The 12,407-nt window shown below is 38.3% G+C and overlaps 1 protein-coding gene across 2 annotated transcripts in view; it reads right to left on the bottom strand.

The window, feature by feature from the left end:
* The window catches only part of LOC126198826 (protein pygopus), a 67,957-nt gene extending 57,602 nt beyond the window's left edge, over nt 1-10,355 (bottom strand). Inside the window, exons 1-4 of one of the 2 annotated variants that reach the window (XM_049935398.1) lie at nt 9,940-10,355; nt 9,721-9,833; nt 9,511-9,630; nt 8,083-8,246 (exon numbers count right to left, since the gene is read on the bottom strand). In XM_049935398.1, the coding sequence (XP_049791355.1) occupies nt 8,083-8,246; nt 9,511-9,630; nt 9,721-9,758 (322 nt within the window). In that variant the 5' untranslated portion in view covers nt 9,759-9,833; nt 9,940-10,355. The remainder of the gene's footprint in view (nt 1-8,082; nt 8,247-9,510; nt 9,631-9,720; nt 9,834-9,939) is intronic. The other variant, XM_049935399.1, reaches the window with a different exon arrangement.
* Between the last annotated feature and the right edge of the window lie 2,052 nt (nt 10,356-12,407).

Below are 12,407 nucleotides of genomic sequence, written 5' to 3'. Positions count from 1 at the left end.
TTTTCCAAATGATTTTGAGTGACATTCAGTAGTAACTTTAAATTTTCTGACTTAAGTGATTCCATAGATTGTAGAGTTCAGCCTGAGGACTCTTTTTCACAAGACAAAGATTCACATGCTATACCTAATACATGGTAATAGCAAGAACTGACAGAATGCAAAAGTTAGGAGAAGAGTCACTGACAACACATAAATGGCTAGTGTTCCACCTGGGAAAAAAACTAGGTGACTCCAGTATATAAGAATGGTAAAAGAAAGGACTCACAGAATTACAGACCAATATCCCCAACTTTTGTTTGCTGCACAATCCTTGAACATATTCTCAGTTCGAATATATTAAACTTTCTTGAGACAGACACATTTATGTCCATGAGTCGGCGTGGTTTTAGATAGCTTCATTCATGAAAAACTTAGCTGGTCCTTTTCTCACAAAATATACTGTGAACTATGGATGAAGGGCAACAGGAAGATTTCATACTTCTAGATTTCCAGAAAGCACCTGACACAGTGCCCCACTGAAGGTTGTTAAGGAAGGTATGAGAATGTGGCATAAGCTCACAGATATACGAGTGGTTCGAAGACTTCATAATTAATAGAACCCAGTAAGTTGTCCTCAATGGTGAGTGTTCATCAAAGTCAAGGGTATCGGCAGAAGTGCCCCAAGGAAGTGTGATAGGACCACTGCTGTTCCCCATATACACAAATAATTTGCAGACAGTGTGGGCAGCAATCTACAGTTCAGTTGTTTGCTGATGATTCTGTGGTGTACGGTTAAGATGTTGAAGTTGAGTTACTGTAGGAAGATACAAGACAACTTAAGACAAAATTTCCAGTTGGCTTGATGAATGACAGCTAACTAAATGTGAAAAAAGTAAGTTAATGCAGCTTAGATGGAAGAGCAAACCTGTAAAGTTCAGATACAGTATTACTAGTGTCCTGCTTGGTGTAGTCAAGTCTTTTAAATATCTGAATGTGATGTTGCAAAACAATATGAAATGGAACAAGCATCTGAGAACTGTGGTAGGGAAGCGGAATGGTTGACTTCCGTTTGTTGGGAGAATTTTAGAAAAGAGTGGTTCACCTGTAAAGGGGACTGCATATAGGACACTGGTGCGACCTATTCTGAGTACCGCTCGAATGTTTGGGATCCATACCAGGTCGGACTGAAGGAAGACATTGAAGCAATTCAGAGGCGGGCTACTAGATTTGTTATGGTAGGTTTGAAAAAACATGTTACGAATGGGCTTCAGGGGAAAAGGAGATGTTCTTTTTGAGAAACACTACTGAGAAAATTTTGAGAACCAGCATCTGAAGCTGACTGCCACACGATTCTACTGCCAACAACATGCATTGCTCGTAGACCCCAAAGATAAGATGCAAGAGATTAGGGCTCATATGGAGGCAAATAGTCATTTTCCCCTTGCTCTATTCCCCAGTGGAACAGGAAAGGAAATGACTAGTAATGATACAAGGTACCCTCAGCAAAGCACTGTATGGTGGCTTGTGGAGTATCAATGTAGATATTAGTCACTGGTGACTAAGTATGATCAAATGGAAATCATTAAAGAATTTTGAAACATTACTTAAGATGAAAAAAGTGTAGAAATATTGAAATACAGTAATGGCAAGGTCTGACAGACTGAGAGAAGACGAATTGAGTCCCTGACAGCACATAAACATAAACAAGGCTGAAAACTTCATTAGCTTATGGGTAAATCCCCCCCTCTCCCTCCCTCTCTCGTGTGTGTGTGTAGGGGGGGGGGGGGGTTCTGGCAGAGTGGGAGATAGGAGAAAGAAAGGAGGTGGTGGGGAGCAGGGAGCGAGGGTTGGAGGAGGATGGTTGATGGCTCCGAGGCATGCAGCAGATGCACGAGACAGTTAGGCGACACATAGGCAACAGCACCAGTGACAGTGCAGCACATGACAACAATAATGTGGAGTGGCTGGCACAGTGTAACTGTACTAGGTTTTGAGTAGGGTAGGGGGGAGAAACTGTGTAGACAGGTGCATGCTCTAGCTTGAAAAAGGATTCATGTGAAAGCTAGTACAATTTCAGTCTTCCTTGTGTGCCCATTTAAGTCTCAACACCCTTACTATTCGGTGAGCTGTAATCTTTATTCCTAAATTATTTATAGGAATTATTTCAAAATTAACAAATGGCAGTTAAATATGGACATTCAGCTATAGTGCACACAAACTAAGTCGACACTCGGTGGGTGGCTGTTGGGATTGACTGTAAATGGGAAATGCCTTTACAGTCAATCACAACAGCCACTGTGCCGAGTGTCAACTTAGTTTATGCACCAGTACATTAATCCTTTCAGATCCACTGTTGGACTATGTCCGACATGTTAAATGATGTCAGAAATTTCCGTTATTGTGCCTCAGTCTACTCTCTTGTTGGAATTCACAAGACGCATGGCAGCACTTAGTACAAAGATCTGACAACTCAAAGTGTGCTGCATTCGCATGTTTGTAGTAAGGTAAAAGCCAATTGAAAAAATGTAAGTGATGACATTGCCAAGTGGCTTCTGGAAGATACTGAGCACTAAGGAGAATTTAGTGATGAAATGATCTGGGAGAAACTTCTGCCATGTGTAAGTTCTACTAGATCAGAATCTACAGACAGAGTGTAAATTGATTGAGGGAGACAACCTGTATGTGGAAGGTTTATCATGATAGAGATGCTGATCTTGTGAAATTTCCTTTTTCTGTCACACAGCAAGTTTTCACCATCCATCATGGTGTTCAACCAAAATCCAAACTTGCATATTTCCAACTCTTCTTCATTGACAATCTTAGTGAAATTATGCATGCTACAAACATGTGTGCTAAAGAAAGGACACAAAGTTACTTCACTTACAAAACATTCAATCTGGCAATCATAGAGGGATGTTTCATTAGAAGAATTGAAGGCTTTCCGATATGTAATATTGGGCACAGCCATGAATTTGAATGCAAAGTTAATTAGTTATTTTACAGGAGACTCACAAGAACGAACTCCATATTTCAACCATGTTCTCTCTTGTCTCCATTTCCAATACCCGTCCCCAAATATTTTGGATGTTGCATTTAGTTCCACCTGTCACGGCTCAGGGGTGTCAACATATGAGAGGGAGCAAGGTGAAGAACATTAGTGATACATTAACAGTAAATGCAAAGAACTTTATGCACCAAAAAGGAATTTGGCTATAGTATTCAAAGGGAGTATCCAATTCAAGTGCTACAATCCAAGGACATCTAAGATGCGGGGTTTATGAGTTTTCTGGCTGTGCGATTCAGCAAACTGTTACATTTTTCTCATATTCCACATTATGGAACGACAACTACAGGAAGTCCAATTTGTCTTCATTTATCTTTTGCAACCCAAACAGTGGTTCATTTGGACAGCAATTGCTAGCTTGTGCTGGTGTTCCTGGCTGTCACATCTTTACTGACAGGTTCTGCACAATCCTTAAACTTCCTGGAGAAAAGCACAAAATTAAATTTCATCTAACAGATACAGCTATGCTTTCTAGGAAGCATTTCCCATGCTCTTCGAAGATGACGAAACTTTCTGAATATGAGTTATGTCTCGTTCATCCTGTGACAAGAGGTTAGTGACATTTTTGAATACATTCTTTGGTCCTCAAACCCAACTGAGCACTGGTTATAGGAAGAAATATCCTGTGAAATTCCTGAAAGCCACTGTTACTTTGGAATACACAAGCCACCATTGCTTTGGAATACACTAAGTTTATGGGAGAAGTCAACATGGCTGATCAGTACTGCTGCTGCTTTGGTTTTACAAGACAATCATAAGTGGTGAAAAAATTATTCTTTTGGCTGACTGAAGTTGCTATAGTGAACAGTTGTCTCCTTTGCTCAATAGGAAAATATGAATGTGGAGAACATCTACATACTCATTTTTACAGTAAAGGAAATATAATCAGACAGCTAGTCCACCAGGTGAGAAATACAAATTCAAAGAAGAGAGGAAGATCTTCATTGTCTGACATCAAGGAGAACAGGGGAAAAAAAATTGCTACATACTTGTAGTCAGGCAAGTAAAAAAACTCTTCTCACAGCAAGTCCATTAGTGTCAGTTTAAATGATACTTCAGATGACATACTGGAAATAAGATGAACAAAATTGAAAGAGAGAGTATTTTAGGCACTGTGAAATTCAGACAGCAGTATGTACCAGCGTACCACCCTGCAGGATTGGTGCTAACCATTCGAACTTTCAGAAGAACCTTTGTCCTTTTGTCATCCACGCTATGCCGTACAAAGATTTTTTTTAAACTTTAAAAATTATCAGAAAGGTATCTCCAAAATTCCAATGCAATTCCACAAAGAAAGAAATCCAGGTATACCACAAGTTTCCCCAAGTGAAATTCCCTGATTTCCAGGCAAGTTTTAGCCTATTTCCCTGACAAATGTTGAGATCTCAAAGGTAAATGAAAACATTAAGTTGACAAAAAAGTGTAAGCAGTTCCGTATTTCTCCCCTGTGTGAGCAAAAATTTTATCAATGTCTTTTGTAATGAACTGTTGTTAGATAGAGAAAGCAAGCCAAATGATATGTGTGTTTCATTAAGACCACTGATGTTATTTTATTTCAATAAAACGAAACACATCTGGTGAAAAAAATAAGCATTTCCTTGGGGTCACAAGACAGATTTCAAATATCTTCACTGATTTCAGAAATAACCTCAGGAAAATGCAGGGCTCTTGAAAGAGGTGGATTTGGCAGGAATGAGTTGTGTAGACCAACCAAGAAAATGCTGGTCCGTTATTGTTGGTTATCATCCATTGTGTTATCTCTATTATCTTAGAAGTATTGTGTGAGTTTTCTTTCGAGAAATATATAGGTATATAGCACACAAATCTCCAGTGACTGCCACAATTTTCTTCTTCTTATTGTCCAGACTTTCTAATATATAAACTACTTTCGAAGTTTAAAAATGTACTACAATAAATAGGATGTCTATAAAATGCCACACTGTCACAATTCTTGAAGTCCATCGCCCATGGCCTCCGCCCTGCCAATGAGGACCTGGGTCCTAGGTCCATGGATAAACCACGAAAATCTGCCACATTATGCCACACACAAGACCCGGCCTGCAGGTAGGTCGGTGAGACTAGATCCAATGGGCAAGGCCTGCACATTAGTGGGAAACGATGGGCTTCAGATCGACAGGCCCAATCCGCTAGAGATACCTGCAGAAATGGCATGCGATTTTGGCCCATTGCAATAATCCACTCATATGATCAGATATTCATGTGTCAAGAGCCAGCATGTTGATGAAATGAGACCGAGTTGATCAATCCATGCAATAGGTAACATACACATAAACTCTGAGAATCAATACCAATGGGGATAGGTAGCAACTCACCATAAACGTGATCACTGAGCTACAGGCAGGCTTGTAGAAAAGACGGGTCGACAGAAGCATCCGATCCCATGCGTCGGCTTCGACCCGTGATGTAAGGGTGTTGTCGTGTGTGACGTCATGACGGCGCGGAGTTTGGTTTGAGTGTGGCTGTCTCCAGTTCTGTTTTATCTTATTTTATTTACTTTTCTGATCTGTTCGTTCTATCTCATGAGATTTTTTTTTTAATTTAAAAACACTTATTACTTATTTTAATTATCTGTTTCCTCCAATTTCTGTTTTAGTTTATTAAATTTATCTTTCTGATCTGTTCGTTCTATCCCGTGAGTTTTTTTTTAAAAAAAAAAAAGACAAAAAACACTAATCAGCTACTGAAGCATCTTTATCTTCTATGGGTTGCACGGGTTACGACCCCTGGGGAGGTGGGTGGGTATTCATGCATGGCTGTCTTCACTTACACGTTGTAGCTATGCAAGGCGTCTAAATTTGTTTATATTTAGTTTGCCCCCCACCCAAAACACCCCATTTCCTGCGCTTGTCCCGTTAGTGTCATTAGGCTTCTTGTGGAAAGTGTGTGTGTTTGTTTTTGTTTCCGCCATATTTGTGACGTCATGGGTCAAAGCAGACGGGCGGGATCGGACGCTTCCGTATTTCCGAAAAGACAATTGCAGTCTCACAACTAAAGTTTCGGTCATTGCCTTCGTCAGAAAATGAGAACAGATACACATTCACACAATCACTCAGACACAACTCATGCACACATAACCACTGTCTGGGTGCTGCATCAACAATTTGTGACAATCAGATACAAACAAAGCACTCCTCATGCCTCAGTACCTCTTGTTGGCAGCTGCTAGGCTAGGGGAAAGAAGTGGTGGCAGCACTGACTGCAAGCTGAGAGGAGTGGTAGAAAGGGGAGAAGCAGTACGAATGAGGGAGTAGTGAAGTGGTGCACAATCTCAGCTGCGCCCAGCCAGCGGCAATGCATGACATCTCAGTAAACAAACCATTTCATCTAGTGAGACAAAAATGAGATTTTTCCAGTTTTTTTTTCCGAATTTCCCTGACAAGTTCAAAGTTCCCCGATTTCCAGCACTTGGCAATCCTGAAATCTCTTTCAGTATTCTATGAAACAAAAGAAGGGGCATTTAGTGACAATCTTTGTTAGAAAGGGATGCCGTTTGGTAAATGTGTGTTTTCAAGGTATACAAGAAAAAACTTCAACAGCAGCAACAAAACTTACAGATCCACTCATAATGCATGAAAAGAGATGATTATGCAGAAATATCATGAATATTACTGCAGTCAGTTGAGGGATGAAGCTGTGCATGACATACTACACAAAACATCATAGTTTGTTTACAGTTTTATTATTGTTACTATCTTTGATTCACTTCTCTTGTTTATCTTGAAGTAATAAAATTTGAACTGACACCTGATATGTTAGATTTACTTTCAGTCAGTATGTACGCACAAAATCTGTATGACTTGGTACAATTGCAGAAGAACGAATATACAATTCCTTGCATCCTCCCCCAAGGAGACGCAGGTATGATTATAAATCTCATTTCCAAACACCTGTGGTAACAATAAATCAGACAAACTGATTTCTTTAGTTTCTGTGGTTTATTTTTAAGATTCTTTGAAATATTCACAGTTGCCTGAATCACAAATTTATGATAATGCACATTCGTTGTTTTGGCATAAAGAGGGAAGATTCTTGGAAGAAACAGGGGACACAGCAAACGAAAATAAGTCATAAGGAGAGAGTAATCCTATTATTGAAGGCCTCACAGAAAGAATACTCAAAAGAGAATACAAATGTACAAACTGACACTTTCATAAAGATATCCTGGCCCTGCCTGCTTGCAACTCCAAATTTTTGTCACTGTCCCATCATGATATATCATCATTTGTACTACTGTGGGGAGATGAAGTCCATCCATTGACTATGAGCAATTTACAATGTATTTTCACATAATTAACACAGACAAGTAAAGATAAACACTGCTGCATTTCCATACACATGACATGACAACTATTTCACACACTTAGTGCTGGGATTTAAAACTGAATATGTGGGTTAGAATCTAACACAATGTCAACAGTGAGGTCATTAATGCAAAGGCATAGCTCATAATGAACCTACAGCCAGTCAAAGATTTGAACACTATTCCTACTAAATGTGTGGCAATAGAAGTCTCATATCTTGTGCATGGTGCCATCTCACCTGGCAACTGCACGTCTGATTAATAATTAAAATTATATGTTCAAAACAAGGAATTCATTCAAGCATTGACAGGTTGATTTTATAGGCAGTAGAGCACAAAACATGCACTCTACAGCAAAGTATAATACCAACATGACAACAATGATCACAATTTTGTTTTCACAGAAAATAAAAGTGTTAAACTGCATTTGTGATGAATAGCAATTGGCATAAGCCACATGATCAAATGGTGGGAACTTTTATTTTATAAACACATTTATGATTGTATTTGTTTCCAAGTTTATGTCATGTAACTCATTAAGAAGTCCTGAACTGTTTATTTTATGAAAATGGCATTAAATACTATTCTTTCTGTTTTTTTTTCTGTTCAATTGCATAGTGTTTGTAACTGCTACATTCAAAATAATAATAAAACAGTGCAATATCAGTAACTGAGAAACATGTGAAATTACAAAAATCTAAAATTTATGTCTGATTACCAGTAAGAGGTGGTGGAAGGAGATCTTGCATTGGAGGAGGCGCCTGTACAACAGGGGTGGTGTTCGCGTTTGATGATCGCCGCTTCTTTTTCGGAGGTGGAGGATCAGGGACAGTTCCCACCACAGGTGGTTTGAATTCTGGTCCAAGTCCTCCAAGTGGCATTCTGCAAAATTTTCATAAAAATGGTAATAGTAAAAAACAGACCATCACATACCAAGTTAATGCTTAAGAACACTCCTGACCACAAGCTAAAAAAGGTCCATGACATATTAGAACATGTGATCACAGGTGTTTTATTCAGTTGACAAAAGAACCATGATACAGTACATACATAAATTTTTAAAAGTCAAAAACTAATACACATGCAAGCTCATCTAATTTTCAATGCTGAACACTGTCTTAAATAACATTTTGTTACATTTACTTCTACAAACATATTCTATACACACTGAAGTGCATGGAAACCATTTTATTCCACAAGAGAATGACTGACGAAACAGTGCAGAACATTAATGCCTTAATAGAGCAATGAATAGTGACGATTTTGGTTGGGCAAGCCATGAAACAATAATAAAATATACTTTCCTTCAGTTACTGAAATATATCCAGTTACAATTTTATTTATCTTATTAAAGGACGAACTGTTATGTGGGGCTCATTACTTTAACTATATTTACTAAGCAATTGTTGCAGTGCATAGAAAGTTTATTTGTATCTGAAATTTGCATTCCTATTAACTAAATGGCATACAACTTACTTCTTAATCAACACACACTCAAACTATACCCCTAATACAGAAGTTTAACAGTCAGAAGGCACATTAATTAGTACCCCATACATTTTTATGGGCTTCATGTGAACTCTTCCTCTGTATAATGGAATCGCTGAAACATGACTAAAATATACAAACAACAAATTTAGCACTGAAATGGCTGCTAAACTTGGATTGTTCAAAACTTATGGTGCGCTCCGAAATAAGTACAACACACTTCCACAAGAAACCTGAGATGAGAACCTTCTAAAGGATATTCTACTCGTTTTCTTTCTCTTCTTTTCCCTTTTGATACTCTACTACCTCACTACTGCAACACTTCACTTCATGCACTAGTCCATTATATTCACTCTTTTACTGCAGAGATTCCCAATATATGATGGGATAGTAACTTATTTTGACTCCTTAGCTGCTACCAAACTCAATATTTACATCATCCTGTATCAACTGCCACGAAAATAAATTTTTTTGGGGGAAACTGAACATTCTATAATTTACTTGCCTTTCTACATTTAATGGCAAGGTCTTGAAGTGTATAAAAGCTACAAAAAAAATGTAGTACCAGAGACAAATGAAAGTTATATTTTCCATTCTGTCCCATTGTTGATAACAGAACTACACACAAACTTGAGTACAACAGCAACTGCTGACTTACCCACATGCATTCGGCAGATGTTTATCATTCCTTTCATCATGAAAACAGGGTCCTCGCTGAATGTGTTGCGGCTCTCCCCCAGGGCCCTGGAAATACATGTGGTTCCTCCCCCTTGGCATGCTGAAACAGTTGGTTGTGACAATCTGCAACCTCTCTAAAGACAGCAATAAAATAATTAAGAAATTAGTAGTATTCAATAGCTCGTCATACCTCACAAAGGGCGCCATCCCTGCAATGTTATGGCTCATGTCCCTTCACTTTACCATCCCTCTGATATTCCTTAACCTCCTCTGTCTGTTCTCAAATTATAAATAAACGTTATCCTGGAACAAGAAGATTATGAGCTACAATGTAAACACTGCTGCAACGTCCACTGATTGAACATGACATGAATGAAGTAAAAGTAGCGTACGTCCGCTAGCACCTAACCTTTCAATCTGTCTTGCACGAACTTGACGCAAACATGAAACTGCATCAACACTTTCAACACGGAGCATATTGTCTATAATACAATGGCAACATAAGTAAGATCGACTTACTTTAACATTTTAGTTCTAACACTGTGCCTCAATCAGTTGCATTTGTCACTTTTCGGGTGCGGGCCTGTAGCTTGGACACAAATACCTTTACTCTTCACAAGTTCTTATACAGAACTTGCATTCGTTTCAGCCGTGATAGCGTCCCTTGATATCGTTGTGAGATGATAGGGGCAACAGGAAAGTAAAAACGCAAAGATGCAACAGACATAAAGGATTATTTAAACTTTGCCACAGCCAAACACACGCCACTTGCTTGTCGCCATTGTCTATTTTCTCCAAGCAGGCAGGCAAGCACGAATCAGAGAGATTGCACAGACCGAAGTGATATGTTTCATACCGCCTCTGCTGAACAACAGAAATGACAGTATTCAATCTCTTTGCTTAATTTAGCTATAATCGGAAGTGTTGCGGGTCACTGCTGGTGTTTATTGCTAATCGCGTATGTGAATTTATGGATCAAGTTGCCAGAATACAGTCAGCATAACTACGATGAAAGCTAGATACATAGTTCGTTTATGTTAAAAATGGAAGTATTATAGCTGGGTCTTCGGTCGTCAATGACACTAGAAGATTGCCTCAAAAGTGTAGTTACGTAGAAGTCCATTCTACGATTCATTTGTCTCGAATGTGGCGATTTTCTGGGTCGTCTTACGAGCTCGACAGTAATCTATAAAAATACGTAACTTAGGACATATGCACGAAAGGTTAACGCAAAAAAATGAATGATGAATCGTACAAGGTGGTGCATGTGATGCTTATCAATGGAGAATAGAAGTTACGAGCATGGGACAGCAATGTTAATTAATCCAAGAATGATTCTTGTACTGGTAGATGTCTGATAAAAGAAAAAAAGGCTTTTGTTGTGATTTCGTTTTTTTCGCGCTTCTTGAATAGTCCAATCCGTATCAAAAGCCAGTGATCATAGACGGAAATACGGTTTTTATTGGAGCTTCAAACAACAAAATATAAAGTGGAGATCGAAAGTGGGTGCTAAAGTCAGTTGCCTGTCTCAACAAGTTGAAAATACTGTTTGTTACAAGAGTTGCAGAACTAATTATTAACCAATCAATGAGTCAATCTCTTTATTCATCCGTTAACAATATACATTGTATGGGTGACGTCAATTACAATATAATTTCTTGTATTTAATTTGTTTCAAAACTTGGATAATAAATACAACTATTTTATTCTTCAATGTTATAAAAATTGTGTGTTAGTAAACCTTGAATTTATGAAATTCTTTAACTTTCTGTATTGTAGCAGGCAATGCACTAAATAGTATTTTGGGCTGGTAGTTTACACTTTTTTGGTAGAGTGCTCCTTTGTGGGTGTCTATGTGAAAATCGCCTCTCCTCTTGTCAACCACCTCCGCTATGACCTTGCCTAGTAGGCAGTGTGGGTCTCGCGCATCATCTCCTATGTTCCTCGGAGTATGGGACATCTTCGTCTCATGGTTATGAACCTGATTATTTAATGTTGAGAATTCCTGGTGAGTTTTCAGAAAGCTGACACACTCATAGATGTGTAATCTAGGAAGAGTCACTATTTTAAATTATTTCATTATTCTAATAGCTCTTTTTTGAGGTTTGAAAACTTGTTTTGCCATGCCTGTATTTCCCTTGAAGATCACACCATAAGCATACTGTTCATATAAGCATAAAAGGCACACAGCAATGATTCAGTGTTGCAACAGCCCCGAAGCATTCTTAGCACATAGCAGCATTTATGTAGTTTTCTACTCAAAACTTCTAGATACTTTTCCCATCTCAAGTGCTCGTCCACCCATATACCTAAGAATTTTATGTATGGAGCTTGTGCAATAACATAGTTCCCTAAATCTGCTTTTACTCTTCATATAGCTTTACTTTTAATATTACTGAAATTCATCAATACCATTTTATCCTTATTTATGATCAAAACAGTATCGCTAAACCATTTTCCTGTCTCATTTATTGTCCTAGAGACACTCCTCTGTAGATTATCCACGGTGTAACCTTTTATGAAAATGCTAGTGTCATCAGCAAACACCACCATTTCTGCAAATGTCAATTTGTACTTTCTGTTATCTATAAGAAATATAAGACTTTAACCATTCGAAAGCGAGTCCCCGGACCCCATAAAATTCTAGTTTCATAAGCAATAAGTCATGGCTGATTAAATCAAACACATTAGATAAATCTAAGAATAACCCACAGCTTACTTCATTCTTGTACAAGGCATTTTTAATCAGGAAGACAGCTAGCCTTTCAGTTTAGAAAAACCTGACAATAATGACACATTTTTTTTAATTTCTCTAATTGTTTGTATTTTCAGTTTACAGTTCTCTGGAAAGATGAGTTGTAATGGTATTAACATTTG

Source organism: Schistocerca nitens, chromosome 8 (genome assembly GCF_023898315.1).
Source record: "Schistocerca nitens isolate TAMUIC-IGC-003100 chromosome 8, iqSchNite1.1, whole genome shotgun sequence".
NCBI lineage: Eukaryota > Metazoa > Arthropoda > Insecta > Orthoptera > Acrididae > Schistocerca > Schistocerca nitens.
This window is presented reverse-complemented; position numbering and strand designations above follow the sequence as displayed.